General features: G+C 37.3%; 1 protein-coding gene across 1 annotated transcript; it reads left to right on the forward strand.

Moving 5' to 3' along the window:
• The first annotated feature begins 40 nt into the window (after positions 1-40).
• LOC100373202 (uncharacterized) lies at positions 41-16,871 on the forward strand. The gene is made up of 12 exons (XM_006813604.3): positions 41-221; positions 5,199-5,382; positions 8,806-9,000; positions 10,333-10,503; positions 10,596-10,780; positions 11,061-11,220; positions 12,322-12,445; positions 12,759-12,918; positions 13,069-13,219; positions 14,154-14,319; positions 14,419-14,609; positions 16,633-16,871. Exons 1-12 carry the CDS (start codon positions 141-143, stop codon positions 16,668-16,670), a joined length of 1,806 nt encoding a protein of 601 aa, XP_006813667.1. The 5' UTR covers positions 41-140; the 3' UTR covers positions 16,671-16,871.
• Positions 16,872-18,051: the final 1,180 nt, after the last annotated feature.

Genomic DNA, 18,051 nt, shown 5'->3' on the forward strand with positions numbered 1-18,051 from the left:
TCTCCATAGCGACATGTTTGCGCATGCGCACGCAGTACTTCAATTCAGATTTACTACTCCGACAGTTTGTTGATCCACGGTTGTACTCTGTACCCGTTTGCTTACCATACTTGACTCACGGGTAGTTCCAACAAAACACTATGAGCATCGCACTAGGTGGCGATAATAAAGTGCGTCCCAGTAAATTGACAGAAGTTGAAGATGGCAAGACGGGAGATCAGGTACGTTTCGATTACAATTCGACGTTACACAGAGAAGAACAAGCGTATCTTTCTCTCCATCAACTACTGTAGCCACACATGTCACAGGTTTTCTACAAGTACAAATATTTTTATTATTTTACCCAATTTCAGCTTTACCCATGTAAATCATAAACATATAAGTTCAAGGAACGTGACTATAACACAATAATTGCATATAAGTTCAAATGAAATGTAAACATGATAAATTTAAAATACCGAGATCGCTATAATTTCACAGCTATCCATGTGTCAATGTGCATTGTAATAAGACATGCTTCTCGAGCTTCCTTTTCCAAAAGACATTTTAGCGGACTGGACATAGTTGTTGTATAACTGTCTTGTACTGGTTCAACGTACTATAAGGCCTAATTTGTATTTTCAATCGTCGGTATATACACATAAGAATCAAAATGAAGAGCTTTATCCAAGTCCCTGGGGCTGTTTAAGTCAAATAAGTTGTTACCTTTTTTTCCACGGTACGGGGTCACGAACTGAATTCCTTCGGTTTACATCAATAACAAATGCCTCATTTTTTTGTGTAGAACAAACATCGCTCTGTTGGTAAAACCAACGCCGGTAGTCAAAAACGCTTAGGTGTTAAATCAGTGAAGAAATTAAACACAGATATAATGGCGCAGTTTTTAGTTTTGTGTATATTTAGTACGTTTATTATTATATTTTTTAAATAGCTAGTTATCGGTGGAACCAAGAGCGTGTAACTAGCACAATTACGTTGTTCCACAAATCTTTCAAAACCGAATGTATCAATTTTGCCTAATGCCCGTGGTATAACTCAACGAGTTTGGAGGCGTTTGTCACATGCCTAAGCTCTCTTTAGTTTACATTTCACAAAACTGAGTTGACATATACGATCTTGTTAAATTCTAGCTCAATGCTACAGGACATTTTCCCCACACCAATGAGACTAGACGTACTTTATATTCCACATACTAGTATCCAATACAGATCTACGATTCTTTATGAGATCATTTGAGAAAGTCGTCCTACAAAAAGAAAATTCTCAGTTTCTTATTGTTGCCATTGTCTACACTTTTTTCTCGTTTCAAGTTCAACCTTGACGCCAAATTGCTGTCAAACTACTTATATAACGCTACTTTGGCTGACCCTTATTAATGACACTGTTCTGTATATTCAATGGATAGATAAGTTAGGTCATTGATTTAGCAGCGCAAAGATGTCATTTGTGTGTAATTATCATACACGTCTGTCATAGTCTATTGCGATACATTTTCATATTCACTGGATTGGCGTATTTTGTGCCGACTTTGATAATGAATGTACGTGCTCAGTGATTCAGATGATATACTGAGCGCTAATTTGACAGTCGATTCATCAACAAACCCATTCACGACCTAGTAAATGTGTTATACTTGTAACGTGTCGGACACAATGCACTGATCCCTAAGTTGCGATATGAAACAATATGTCATAAAATAAGAAGTAGAGAGACCCAATTTTTTGCTGGAAAAAACGTGATAGTACATCGACCTTGCCTGACTGCAGACCGGATCAACTACAATTCAACTTTATCGTGATATTGTGGCAGGTGGTTTCACATTACAAAAGGGCGATGTTAACATACATAAATTGTGTTAAGAAATTTATGCTGTGTATTCCCCGTCCCTTAGCAACTATCACGCACGCTAAAATAACTGACGTAGGGCTTTCTTATCAGGCAGTCTGACAGACAGCGGATCGGGATGGATGGAAGGTGATTGGATGGTATGAGGAGAGTTTATACTTGAGGTCAAGCGCTATTATATAACTGTACCGTGGGAAATCATTAAAACAAGTGAACGTATTCACCAACTTCATGAATAACACCCCGTCAATTATTGCAAAACTCTCATAGTATCTTTATACCTTCAAGGACACATTGGTCGATATAATTTAATGGGACGTCTTATCAGGTCTTTTTAAACGTTAATTAAGTGTTTGGGGAACGTGTCACTCAGCGGTTGAAATTTAGTGTTGTGAAAAGGAATTGATAATATATTATGTGTCTTTATTATAAATTGGACACTCTTCTATACTAAAACGGGGGTCTCTCTATAATATTTTGGGGCCGCGAATATGGGGTTAACGCAATCTGTGTTGATTCTTGAATAATGCCGAGGTATGTTTACGTCCACGTGCCAGTGAATCCGGAATATTTTTTTTCAAGTAATTTTACTATTTTTTATTCACACGTGAAATATAATATGACTTATAACTGACACCGTTATTTACTTATAACTACATCCCCACGCAAACTGTTTGACAATGTAGCCTAAGGCAAACTCAACATGCTGACAGCATTGAACGCAGTAGCCCACCCAGTTATCACAATGGTACCGTCTTACACTGCCATGTATGTTAGTTGAAAGAAAAAGTTCCTCTCCCCGTAACGGTTTGTCAACCGAATTACTGGCGCGGAAAAAAGTGAATTGCTGTATTAAACTTTAATCGAATGTTTAGAACCGCTACCGCGTCTCGATCTCAGTCAATCATGACGCTTTGACGCTAGTAAGATCACTCATAACCGAAACTGCTATTAAGTATACTTTATGGTTACTACTAATAAAGTCTATGACATAAACTTTCTGAGATTATCTGCATTAGTAAACAGTGAGTAAATAAATATTGTACGAGTTACAATTAAATTAGAAATATTTGTACAACAGTACTCATTTCGCCCAACATTCCACCGATTAGCGCTTTAATTTCCGACCGCAAGGTATTTTCCGAGCGGAAAACGACCGAATTTTTATCGTTTTTTCCTCTCGTTCGCTATTTGAAACATCGACCGCTTGCCCAAACACTGATCACTGGCACTGGAATGGTCGAAATGCTGGTTTTAATGACACAGTTGGGGGATACAATGAGTATATACGAGTGTAACTATTATTAAATTCTGAACGACACTTCAAATCTATGCCACCTTGTATGGTTCGCGAACGCAACTTTAACTGTTACTTCAGTGCTTATTATTTGTATGCTTGTTCTGATTTTTAGCTGCGAATGAAATTTAATATTTTATTTTATGGGATTGGGGTGGAAGTGTTACTGTGAACAAAGTAAAAGAAAGAAACAGTTTCGAAGAAAATTAGTCTATGTGAATTTAGCAAACATGTGTAATGTGAATCTATGAATTACGGTCAGTGTTCGTCCTGTCTCGGCTTGAATGACATACGTCGAAAAACCGACGCATCCTAAACTCAGCATGGAGAAACCAACGACGATCGACATTCCAAACAAATTATCACCGGGACACGGTCGATAGGCATTTCAAACAATTGAAATTATTATCGAAAGGTTAGATATTACAAACATGCTGTAATTATACCAAACGTACGCAAAATTAACAAATAAACGAAGAGGTTTAATGTTTTGTTTTATGTTAGGCGTAGGAATGTTTTCTTTCATTTAGTCCATGCATGGAGCGCTTTATTTAATTCCATGACTTTTCCATGTTTTATTTTTGGGGAAAACTACAATAATTAAACAAACACATCGTGAAGAGTCAACAAGCAGGAAAGGAAACCAATAAATTACACCGTGTACTTTGCAAATCAGACAATTACACCGCATTTTCGTTGATACATTTTTGTGACAGTACGTAACGTCAGAATATTGTTTCAAATAAAATATTCCAACCCAATCGAATCTAGGTCAAAGGGTCACACTGCGTGCATAGATAGTTAAAAACTAAATATATTTGAATTTTTGACGGCTATTCAAGTTTTGTGAAACCAAAATAAAATAGATACGTGTATACGATATGGTTGGGACATCATGTTCATTAGTGACGTCATTGTCCAGTGCCCCTAGAAGCGAAATGACGCCAGGGGACCTTTGTCGTCTACTTCACAGCCCGTTTTATACCCGATATTTAGGGTATTTGGCAGCACAAACAAGTTGTTTTTATCACCAGAATTCTTTCATAGATCTCAAATTTTATGTACGGAGTGACAAAAAGCCAGACCTCTTCTCTCCTTTAATTAACACATAATCAAAATACTGCTTTTGTGTATACTTTATTGTTATTAGTAATGAAGTCTAAGACACACACTTTCCGAGTTTATCGTGTATATTTCACAACGTTCTAAAACAATTAGTATATATCAACGTATTATTGTTCGGGTAACCTACCCACCAAAAAAACAAAACAAAAAAACAATCGATTGCCTGTTCGATATTGTAGCAATCTGATCCAGCTTTTGACCTCCTGGGGAGTATCGATCAACAAAAACACAATCGAATTACAGTCAAGTACAGCATACAACTCTAGGGTTACAACAAATAGAAAACAGTTTGTTGTCAATGTTGAGAGTGGTTGTGTAATGTTAATTCTGATTATAAGTGCGATTTATACTAACTCCACTTTATACTCATTATGTATCCGTATATGTTGCTATAGATATTTCATTTGCTGATTATTGAATTATGGTGCTTTGGTAAAACGTATAAAATTACCGGAACACCTGCAATTTATTACTGAATGTATAGTTGAACCATCGTTGGAACCAGAGCTGTACATGGTTTGCTTTGATAACCGAAAACACATGACGCATTGCAACACGTTGCTAGTATTGCTTCCCACGGCTAGTCATACGATTTACTTGCAACTGTTCAAATAAACAAAACAACATAACATCTAATGTTCTTTGTTCAGTATGCGTAACCACGAGACGGCGCTTATTAGCCCCTTCAAGTGCGCAATAAATATTGATTCGGGTATTCACAATTGTTTTGATTTCTTTATCAAATTTCTTTATCTACGGCACTGTGTGGTATACCGACCGTTGCATTGTAGGACGCCGCCCAGTATAGTTTGTATTGTGTACCCTTAAATATCATGTACGCCCCAAACGCATTAAAAATATTGACCATATCACAAAACGACAAGTGTGCCCTGCCAACAACAACGTAATGTCTGTACATTCATTCTGATAGAATGCCAACACTACCAATGCCAAGACTCAGCATGGAACAGAAGAAATTAGAAATAACAGATGCTGTACAAAGTGCATCGGAGGCAACTGTAAATTCGCCATCATGTTTGGCGGCATTGCAACGTCGTTATCTCTCATCATAATAATTATCGTTGTCGTTATCATGTCAACAAAGGGAAACGGTGGTAAGATACAAATAATTGTACTTTCTGGAAAAAAAGAAACATTGGAACAAAAACAACATAGTCATATAACGCTTTAATCATAATCGTTGTCGTCATAGCGACGGAGGCGTTGCTAAGATGAAATGTACTAATTTGGGCATTTCTGACTAACTTTGGGAGATAAGGCTACGTAATCATAATTAACATATCATTATAATGTTCGTTGTTGCAATAACAACGTCGGGAAACGGTGGTGGGATAACATGTGCTCGTTTGAGCACGTTTTGACTAATTAATGTGGGATTTAAGGCGACATAATCATAATTCATGTTCATGATAATTTACTAATTCATCGGATGCGAAATAAAGTCCAAATTAACATTACATTACTCCCTTTGAACGATTTTAACAAGGACATTCATTATACTTCTGATTTGCGTGTTTTTAAATTATTAAATACTGCGTGACACGCTGATCACAAAGAAGAGACAAGGACATACCCATAATTGTAAAGATGTGAGCATTTTGATGAGGTAAGAACCCATTTATTTACCCAGCCAGGGACGAAGGTATCTCTATTTTGTAACGTACATGTCTGTAAAACACTTTGATAATGTGTCATGGTATTTTAGCAAATTTGACTCAACGCCTTAATTAACCAGAAACTTAATTGGTCTAGAAATGTATCAATATTATAAATGCCTATAATATAATTTGTAATAAATTAGTTTGTATTAAGAAATAAAGCTTAGCTAAAATAGCTAAAATAACATTCCTCATATTAAATTCAATGGTGATTTGTGCCCGAATTCCATAGCGCTCGCAGGACAATGAAGACAACCGTCATTAATGAGAGCAGCCTGGGGTATCAGGTATAAATAAATTGAAAGAAAATACCATTTTAAAATCACCGAAACTGTTCATGATTATAAACTACCAATTAAATCTCAGACTAGTATATTAGGCTAGATGTTGTCCCTATTGTCACAATGAGTTCTATTGTTATATTCGCACTTATCACTGTAAGGATAGTTATACCATTGGTCAGAAAGTAAATATTTAGTTACGTTTTCTAATTGGCTAATAACATGTCACGTTGATTGTTTTATTCGCACGTACAACGTGTCATACAACAACAACAACTTTAAAGGCTATTTCGCTTGCACTGAAAATCATTAACAACTTATCGATAGATGGCGCTGTCACGTCTACTGGGTTAGAACACACACGGTCACTGTTTCCTCCGTGTTCGGTGTAAGAAGACATTTTTGCCATGTTTACATACTTGCCTGAGAGCGCAGAAGTGGCAGAAGATTATGGAGCGGTGTTTGGAATGTGTTTTCATTTGCGTTACAATGCACACCGAAGGTCCAGGATACGAGCTTTAGCACCTTTGCAGCTACCACAGAATCGGTGGGTAAATTAAAACACGTGTGAACGTGACATAAATACCTGCGCATTACACACGTATATGTCACTTGACGTAATTTAAATTTAAATGAATACAACTATATGTTAGTAGTGTTAGATTAAAACAAATACTCGACCCGGTGATTAGATGATGTTTTAAACTTACTCAATTATGATTTCTTTCTAATTGTATTACATTTTGTTCATTTGTTTTTCATAAAGAGTGTAATGTCATGGCAGTACCTTCGGATGACCATCAGTTCTTCGTCAAAACGCATCTAAATTTACATCATCATTAACTGATCTCTATCTCATGAACTAAATTATACATTAGTACAAAAGACGTACAAATACTTTAATGATCATTTACATTTTCTGGTGTTTGTACGCTACATAGTTTCCACTAATTTGTTCACATGACTAACTACAGTTAGTAAAAACTAATTTTCATTATAATACTCGGGTCATACATGTACAGTTGTTGTCACTATGTTACTAATTCAGATGAATAACAGGGACATCGTTAGACTGGCGCAGTCGGGGCGATTAATTTGTTTTTGTAGTTTAAATACAATAAAACAAATCGCGAAGTGGTGTTAGCGCGAAATCACCTGTAACTGCGAAATCACCCCGACTGGTTTATTCTGCATGGCCTTCTATCGACACTGCAGGAACCCGTCGATTTTTCAACGGGTAATTATGTTAATGAGTGTTTTAATTGACAATCATCTAGGCCAATCACAACGTCTCTTCAACTGACCTCTGACCGAAAAGACGTCGGCTGATTGTAGCAGCCGATTTTTTTTACTCTACAACTAGTACGAGTTATTTTTTTTACACATTTTGATGAATCAGAAACGACGACTACGAAAAACTCGAATTTCAACGTGCCGCCATGTTGGGTCTGCAGTGTGACAGGGCTCATACCACTAATTGAATTTCCATAGACGACAATGTTAACATATGACGAGATTGCTATATGAAAATGACGAAGAAAGTTGAAAATATGGCTCAAAAATGGAAAATCAACATGCCAGTAATCAACCATATGAAAAAAACTAACATGTTGGCCAGCTCAAACTCTTGCAAATCTCAGGTAAACAAGACACACCTACTGTATTTGGATTGCACCAAGAGAAATCACTGGAAAAACACCAAGATTAGAACATCCATTAACACACAGAATAAACCCACAGGTACACAGCCGCTAAGTAGTAAACAAAAGACCACATGTTGGTCTCACCTCTGACCCAGGTGATTACGCCCTCAAACAGGGAGCACCTGAGAAAAATAATATTTAAAAAATTTCATTGGTTCTTGCTGGGCATTTAAATTGAGCAGCCATTGGTTAATTAGTGGCATGAGACCTGACATTTACCATGTTGACCTCATTATGCACGTATTTCCGCGCCCACCTCATTATAATACGTGCAATTCATGAATATTTAATAGCAATGAATTTCCTGCAGAATAAACCAGTCGGGGTGATTTCGCGCTAACACCTCCATTTCGCGAATTTTTTAATTGTATTTAAACTACAAAAAACAAATTAATCGCCTCGACTGCGCCAGTCTAGGACATCGTTTCTATCTGTAGATATTATATAACTATTGAAATGTTTTAATTCAACAAAATTTACCAGGCTGGGACACATTAATATTATACCAAATAGCCCATCTGGTTGTTACAAAAACACCCAACCATCTGTCCAATCAGAGAGCAGCTTATTTGATGACATGTTTTTTCTTTCGTTTCCGACCTATCAAATTCTGCTTTGTATTTACGCGTTGACTCAAACAGCACACCCACTATTACGCAGACAAAATAGCAAGATACGAAACCCTTACTATACAGTTCAAATTACAAACGAAAACGTGGTTGTATTTTGAGATATGTTATTTAGTATAACATGAGTGTATCTCTGCGAAGCTGGTAACTTTTCTCTGAATTTGTTAATGCTCGTAAAGATTGGTAATTATTTAATATCTTTGTAAAAAATGAATTGTTTAATGCGTCACTATTTTTGTTTTACAGAAGTACCTATTCCACCCCGTACCACTACGACCGACGTTACGATGGACTACGAAATAAATGCTAGTACCATTACTGGTATCAATGCGTTGGCATTTACAAATACGCCATACTACGTCACAACTGACACTAATGCGTTGACATTCATAAATACTCCACACTACGCCACAACTATAGAAACAACAACTTTGACAGATGGTGCAGTATAACATTGATATTATATTTCTATTAACGTAGTTGGGCCATTGAAGGAGCTTACTGTACATGTTGTATATTCCCGATTTCAATAAAATAAATGAAATTTGATCATATATTAGATAATTATTGCTTATATCAATTTAACAAGGTCATTATCACGTTGCGAGGTCAATACCGTGTTGAGAAGGTCAATGATTTGTTGACCAGGTTATCGACATGTATGATTTCAAATCGTAAAACAGGCATAATCTGTGTTTTGATTTTCGTTTTTTCAATTCATGCTCTCCCGAGAGCAAATCAAATCTAAGGTACTATATGAGTAAACACAGTTAAAGCGGGGGAGTCATTGTTTAAAAACAAGCGTTTACCCACGAGCCCCTTTACGTTTTTAGCGTGTGTTGTTATCATTGCTTGAACTAAATTTCCGCGCATGCGCAGGTAACGATCCTCCCGCTTTAATATGTCATGTAATTAAGAAACACCCCACCCCAGAGGTGATCATACCACGAAATGAGGAAGTGAACTGGCCGAAATCGAGTGGTCTACTCGCCTCTGGTGGTGGTTATTCCTATTATATAATACATGTACCAACTTCATTTTGCTGTTTTTAGCCATAACGCTCTATATCTGTCGTGAAAAATATTATTATTTTTGCCGATTCCCTCCTGTATTCAGTCTGGGACCTACTTCTAAACCGTGGAATATCGTTTATTTTGTATAATTTCAAGTACGCTCTCAGCAAGTCAGAACGGCGTATTCAGGCAATTGAAATATTGCTATAATAATATAATACAGAATCAGTTTTGTTATGATAAATGTTGTTTAGACGTGCATAATAGGAACATTATTATCCTACGTATATTGATTACGTATATAAAGCACATGCCATTTTTAATTAGTAAAAATACTGTGGAATACTTTATTTTCGCTGGAATTAATTTTCACTGAAAAGGCTTTTTAGGCGTTTTGTATGGATTTTATTTTAAATTCACAGAATCATCCCTTCAGTGAAAATAGCGAAAATAAATTCCAAGCGAAAATAAAGTATTCTACAGTAGTTTAGGAGATAAGAAAAAAATTCAAAGGAACGAAGCTCATGTACTTTTGAATGATTGGTTATGCTTCTAAATTAATGTCATCCACGATTGACCTATAGTTAAAACCCAACTTGAACATTGCACACATTTAAATAAAAAACAGCTGTCTTACTAAAAATGGTCTTACTATGGGATACATTTCAACGATTGAATCAACTATTCTGAGCAATACAGATGTATGTAGGAAGGAACAAAATGTTGTAATAGCTTAAATCATTGGCTTTTCTATTCGTAGATTCCAACAACTCATATAACTACACGGATGCTCTGTACAAGTCTATACTCTTCTACGAAGCACAGCGATCAGGCACATTACCACCGACCAACAGAATACCCTATCGAGGAGATTCCGCGTTAGATGACATGGGACTTAACGGTGAAGATTTAACGGGTGGCTGGTATGATGGTGGGTGGTGATGTAGATCTTTCTATCGACGCATTCTAATACACATAATATTACTATTGTCCATTATATGCTTCAATCATTCATATTCGCAGCCGGTGATCACATCAAGTCAACGTTCCCGATGGCGTTCAGTGTCGCGGTTCTCAGCTGGGGTTATCTGGAATTCAAGGATGCATACGAAGAAGCCGATGAAACGCAGAATATGTTGGATTGTATCAGATGGGGGACAGACTTTATATTAAAAGCACACACAGCATCGAACGAATTGTATGTGCAAGTAGGTTAATATGGTTAATGTTTAAACCCACTTGTACATTTTGGGGAATGTTCTATGTGGGACTGTTCCGATATATGAGCAAAATCTTATTTGATACTCTCGGCACAACACAGGCACTTCCTTATAAATATTCATAAAGCTCACTATTCAAACTGAGACGAGAGGTTTCTATTGACCGATGGAATAACGTGCCTTGCAGCATATTATCACGGGAATAAATCATTTCTCAATATTACATATTATTCATACTCATAGTGCATTGTGTTTTTTCCGTCTGTAGATTGGCACCGTCTCACTTGATCACACATACTGGGGACGCCCTGAAGAAATGACAATGGATAGACCAGCCTTCAGAATTAACTCAACATCGCCGGGGAGTGATGTTGCAGGCGCAACAGCGGCTGCTCTTGCTGCATCTTCAATGGTATTCGCAGACACAGGTAACTAATCTAAACAAATATATTATGTTTACGGAGTAATTCTATAAAATATAAATGTGAATTGTATAAAATTATATGTAATACGCCTTCTAGTGACGAAGCACTTTTATGACGTAAGTGAGTGACGAACAGGCCGTTCTAAGCCTCGATATGACTTTGATCTGTAATCGTCCACCAATGCAGTCTTTGTTTTGGAAATTAAGGACGACGCACCGCCAGAAATTTTATGGTATAAATCAACTTTATTGTGTTTTATGACGTCATAGCTTTACGTTATCGCAATCGATAATGCAAACCGCTATTCGCAAGTACTTCAACAAAAGGCCCCCAAATTTAACTAAACTTGTTCAATAATGAATCTCCCACAGCGTCATAGTCTATTCAGGAACTATGTCTAGACGTGATAATGTGTTCGGCTTCACCTCAAACATTATCTTGCCATAGTTCCTACTTCTTATCCAATATTTCAACGTGGAAGATTCGATATTGTTTAAACAACAGGGAACGGACGCAATAATGGCGAGACGCAGTATTGTCACCCAATATTGGACACTGCGGAGTCGTTTATTTCAATTAAAATACCCCAAATAAAATTGAATATATACGTGTAGTGGTAGCCCGAGAAGCAATAAATCAGTGCGGTAAAACGTTATCGAGCAAACTAGTTCTAAATACTCAGGATTTGTTTAACGTGGAGGAATCATGGAAAGATTGTTGTAGATTTTGGAAAGCATTGGATATGGCTACTTTCAACGTATTCTTGTTTGTATGTTCGTACATTGACCCCAATCAAAAACCAGTAATCTGATAACGAGGCTGTACATGATACCGATCGACCAATGAAGGAATTACACGGTATTATGATATATTATGGATGACTGCACGAATAATACATACAGTTGTCTTTGAGTGACAGTTACTTGATCAATATACGTCATTTCGACGTCACAAAAGCGTCCCATCACTAGAGGACGCTAGAGAAATGAAGCGTAATAAACATAAAACAACCTAACCCAAATTTAATCCTAATTAGTTCTTCAATATTGTTTTTCGAAACTTCTTGCGCAATATTACAGAATTCATTTATTTTTTTGTTTGTAGACCCAGACTATGCAGCATTACTTCTCAATGAATCAAGAGAACTATTTGAATTCGCCGACACAGAACGAGGTTTTTATCGAGATTCCTTCTTCGACTCTGAGATAGGGGACCTGATTTATACTTCGTAAGTGTGGTAAAATTTGTATGCCTCTTCGTCGTTCTAATTAGTTAACAAAATGAACCTGGAGAATAATGATTTTAACACTATGAATGCGCATGCGTGGAGAAGTGTTTGTTTTCATTACAACTTGCCATGGTTTTGTTTTACAACTGACCATGGTTTTGTTGGAAAAATTAAAGCGCGATTGTGTAATAATATTGACGTTTATTTGCTTAAATATTATTCTTTGGTAATCGGGATTTGGATGTCGTTTCTAATCGTATGTCAACATATAAAAGTATAATCATAAATTCATGTATGTGCAATCTTTCCACAGAGGAAGCAAGTACAATGACGAGATATCGTGGGCTGCGATATGGTTATATAAAGCAACCGGAGAGGAAATATATCTAAATAAATCAGTAACTGAATTAGAAAATATGGCCAGTGGACGTCCCTGGTCATTTGCCTGGGCGCAGGTTGATGCAGGTGTACACGTAAGTATATCTCATCGCTTTGATCACACATACTGTAACAAAACACCAGAGACAATTGCCCGTTTGTAACATGTTCTTCTGTGAAGAATTGGATTACTTATTCATTCTTATTTTATTCCATTTTATTTGTCTATCGTGATATTTCTTCAGTTACTTTTATACAACTTGACTGGTGATCCCTCGGGCGATTATTTGAAAAAAATAACCAAATTTCTGGATGGCTGGTTACCAGATGGAGTCGTGTCTTACACGCCAAAGGGACTTGTGTTCCGACATTTCTGGGGGTCTCTTCGATACGCAGGTAAGTTTCTATACACGTCGTAGCGCAATGGGTGTCATGATGGGAAGCACTAGTCAAATGCATGTCGCGATCATTCATGTATGTGACCTCACGCCATTTTAGTTGGCAGACTCATATTTTGTGGGAAGACGACTACAGTTAAAATGGCGACAGTCGTCGCACCGCGTTCTGTTCCATATGGGACTCATAGCGACGTATACAACGCGTGTAAAATACATTGTTTATTTACATGAAATTCGAACACGCGCTGCGCGACGACCACTGCGCTTTAATGTTCTAATGGCCAGAAGGGGAGAGGTTTGTTTGATTCGCTTGTGTTTGAAACCAATAAACCACTTCAATCAATGACAACAGTAATACTTAAAGGGCGGTAGTCCACAGACTTGGGAGCTGAAAATGAATAAATACTATTTAAAAAAAAAAAAGTCATCCGCTATGCGCATATAAATGAGACACCATGTCGGTTTCAAATGCCGATTTCTTACCCTAAAATGCGGAACAAAAAGTTCAGAAGGGATCGGTTGTTACGTTAATAACCTTTGCTCATAATTGCTAACTTGGTTTTATTCAAAACTGAGCAAATCCCGCGTTTTCTGGTGATATACCTCGATTTCATAACGACAATGGCCAGCAGCTATAATCAAGGTAGGATTTGCACAGAGTTCTGGGTAAATAGAGTGCGCCGACTCGTTTTCAGTCAATCAGGCGTGCCGTAACAGCGAGTATTTCTTTGATTCACGCAGAATTCTGTGCGAATCCCCCTTGATTCTAGCTGCTGGCCATTTTCGTTCACGATTATTATTGATCGACGATCATGTATCGTGTCTTTGCCAAGCAAATTAATTGTGTCATTATAAGAGTAAATAAACGTTGGTATTGTATTGATATCATACTTGTAGACATTTACGTATACGCACGTTATTATTTGTTTTAGCCGGCACAGCGTTCATTGCATTGATAGCAGCTGAGAATGGGATAAATGCCGAAACATACCGACAATTTGCCAAAGACCAACTTCACTATATACTGGGAGACTCGGGACGTAGTTATGTATGCGGATTTGGAAACAATCCTCCAGTTTACCCTCACCACCGGAGCAGGTGGGTTTGTTGTTTATAATTCAAAATTAAATTATATAATCAGTGTAACAAACAATTTTACTAAATACTCGATGTGTTATCGTCTTTTTTCCCCAACAGTTCGTGTCCCGATTTACCAGCTAATTGTAACTGGGGCACTTTCAACAGTTTGGATCCCAACCCACAAGTACTCTATGGCGCTATGGTAGGTGGACCCTATGAGGAAGACGACTACGAAGATGACAGAGAGGACTACTATAAAAACGAAGTAACATTAGACTACAACGCTGGTTTCCATTCAGCAATAGCAGGTAATACGTCCGCAATCACACTAATGATTTGTCCAACATTGCAATTTTATAGACGTTCTCAAGTGCATGGGTATGGGGATTGGAAAGACTAGTAAGCAACAAGTCATTGTCAATGACACGTCCCCGTTCCGTTCATATTTGAGTGACATATACATTCAAAGCAGATCATGACCGAAATGCACCTGCATATGTACAACACATTGTGCTAAATCTGAACAAAATCCATCCATGTATGACTGAGATCCGGTTCTGGAATTGTGAAAATACGTGATTTTGATGCATTTTCGGCCTTAAAATGGCCATCATTCCGCTATTGTTAAGCAGATCATGAAACAAATGCACATATCTATTTGTGACATGATGTACCATGTGTGTGTGAAGTTTGAACTTGATCAATCCAGACATGTCTTGGATACGGATCCAGAACTGAATTCTTTAACAAAATGGCCGCCAGTCGGCCATTTCGAACTTGATCCGAAAAAAAAAGACGTGCATCAAGGTCCTATTATGTTTAATGTATGTACCAAATTTGAACAAAATCCATCCATGCATGACTGAGATCCGATTCTGGAATTGTGAAAATACGTGATTTTGATGCATTTTCGGCCTTAAAATGGCCATCATTCCGCTATTGTTAAGCAGATCATGAAACAAATGCACATATCTATTTGTGACATGATGTACCATGTGTGTGTGAAGTTTGAACTTGATCAATCCAGACATGTCTTGGATACGGATCCAGAACTGAATTCTTTAACAAAATGGCCGCCAGTCGGCCATTTCGAACTTGATCCGAAAAAAAAGACGTGCATCAAGGTCCTATTATGTTTAATGTATGTAGCAAATTTGAACAAAATCCATCCATGCATAACTGAGATACGGGTCCGGAATGGTGAAAATGTGCGATTTCAATGCATTTTCGGCCTTAAAGCGGCCCCCATTTGGCTATCGTTAATGAGATCATGAAACAAATGCACATACATATTTGTGACATGATGTACCTTGTGTGTGTGAAGTTTGAACTTGATCAATCCAGACATGACTCGGATACGGATCCAGAACTGAATTCTTTAAAACAAAATGGCCGCCAGTCGGCTATTTCGAACTTGATCCGAAAAAAAAAATGACGTGCATCAAGGTCCTATTATGTTTAATGTATGTACCAAATTTGAATGAAATCCGTCCATGCATAACTGAGATCTGGGTCCGGAATGGTGAAAATGTGCGATTTCAATGCATTTTCGGCCTTAAAGCGGCTCCCATTTGGCTATCGTTAATGAGATCATGAAACAAATGTACATACATATTTGTGACATGATGTACATTGTGTGTGTGAAGTTTGAACTCGATCAATCCAAGCATGTCTCAGATACGGATCCAGAACTGAATTCTTTAAAACAAAATGGCCGCCAGTCGGCCATTTCGAACCCGATCCAAAAAAAAAAATGACGTGCATCAAGGTCCTATTATGTTTCATGTATGTACCAAATTTGAACAAAATCCGTCCATGCATAACTGAGATCCGGGTCCGGAATGGTGAAAATGTGCGATTTTGATGCATTTTCGGCCTTAAAATGGCCGCTATTCGGCTATCGTTAATCGGATCATGAAAAAAACGCATGTGCATATGTCCCATATAATGTGTGATGTATGAGTGAAGTTTGAACTTAATCGGTCCATGCATGTTCGAGATACAGGTGATCACGGACGCACGGACGCACGGACGCACGGACGCACGCACACAGGGCAAAACATAAGTCCCCGTTTTCGGACTGCGTCCGAACGGGGACTAATTATAAGAAACTCTGAAATATATCGGGAATTGAGAGGGTATATTTCTACGGGTGCTTCTGCCTCTTAATGACATCGATTGCATCTCATTGTTTGATGTCGTAATGGGTACTGCTATCACAATCAAACCAGACAAACGAACGTTGGAGTATTTGTCTTCAAAATACGTCTTATATTAGTCGACACTCTCTATGCTGGATTTTCTGGATAAAATGCTTATTTTTTTCCGTAGGTATGTTACACCTTGAAATGACCAACCAATTACCATGAAGTGCAATACAAAACACAGAAGTAGAGGTTATTGTAGCTGATTGAAGTTTTCCTGACTTTATTTCATTCTGAAATTTTTCAATTGTTCTGTGTGAACGTGTGTGGACATATAGCGATACAACACTAATACATTATCGACTTTAATTTTGTACATGTGTGCCTTTGTAAATAAAAGTGTTACCAGCTCTTTGTGTATCTTGATTATTTTGCTTTTATAACACACTAACAGCTTATATCGATAATCAGGTAAATGATTCGTACATCTAAGTACCACACACTTAGATAATCTAAATCCCATATGTACTTTTCAACAACTTGAGATATTTGTCATCGATAATAATGGAACACTGACTCTTGTGCTCGATGTCTAATAATTTTAGCCACACTTCATTTCGAAGTGATTAGTTGAGAGAATCCTGAGTGGGGCTACATTGTACATGGCAACGAAAGCAAATATTTGAATTTGAGATAACATTTGAACCACACTCAAGCAAGCAACGATTACATTAATATTATTTGTAAAATGTAACTGTGTCGTTCTACCCCGACAAATTGAGGTCTGAAAACACTTTAAACGGCAATTGCTGGTCATTAGAATCACCAACTATACTACTAACGAGCAGAATTAATAGCTTCATACCATTAACAAAGAACCATGACATGTTTACAGGTAACAGGTAACAACGTCAGATATTACTAAAACTATTGTGCTTTGTCGCCTGTTGCATATTTCTGTCGTTTGAAAGCAATGCAATATTAACGCAAACAGAGCAATATTAAGGTAACTACTCAGTGGGAACTTCTTTTCTGTAGATGCGGTATATATAAACAATACGTCGCCAGCATTCTTTTAAAAATTTACATACTCTGGAGACTTTACTCTCGAATATAAAAACGGACACCACAAAACACAAACATAGACCTGTTCAACAAATCTACAACTTTCGATGGTTTAGAACGTTTCGCCGAAGAATATAATTAATATGTATTTTATTTCCGGAACACATCTATAACACCCCTAAAACTGTACTGTATTCGGGGTAAAACGTGTTCAGTTGCGTTCCATACAATCGGACGAACATAAATGATGTGTGTGTGTGTGATCTGCCCTATGTTATTTACATGTAGTTTAAATAGTCTCTGTTTCATGGGTAATACGTCCCTTACTGTTGTACGTTGAAATGCATTTAAAGTTAGTTGAACTATATTTGCTCTGTCATGTGGCGTACTGAAAATAACTACGTTTAGCTTCAACCCTGTGTCCGATGTGTGGCATGTTATTAAGCACAAAATAATGCCCGTGTTAATTAGTAATATAATATACAAAACTGAATTCTAATGCCGATCGTAAATAATGACACATACTTTTGTATCTAGCTTA

Source organism: Saccoglossus kowalevskii, chromosome 1 (assembly GCF_978046115.1).
Source record: "Saccoglossus kowalevskii chromosome 1, keSacKowa6.1, whole genome shotgun sequence".
NCBI lineage: Eukaryota > Metazoa > Hemichordata > Enteropneusta > Harrimaniidae > Saccoglossus > Saccoglossus kowalevskii.

Excerpts from the sequence above, each read along its gene's own strand:
- LOC100373202 (XM_006813604.3), top strand. The coding sequence starts at position 141 with ATGAGCATCGCACTAGGTGGCGATAATAAAGTGCGTCCCAGTAAATTG. Across the intron at positions 9,001-10,332 it reads AACAACAACTTTGACAGATG|ATTCCAACAACTCATATAAC; the intron begins GTGCAGTATAAC and ends TTCTATTCGTAG. Across the intron at positions 14,320-14,418 it reads TACCCTCACCACCGGAGCAG|TTCGTGTCCCGATTTACCAG; the intron begins GTGGGTTTGTTG and ends TTTCCCCAACAG.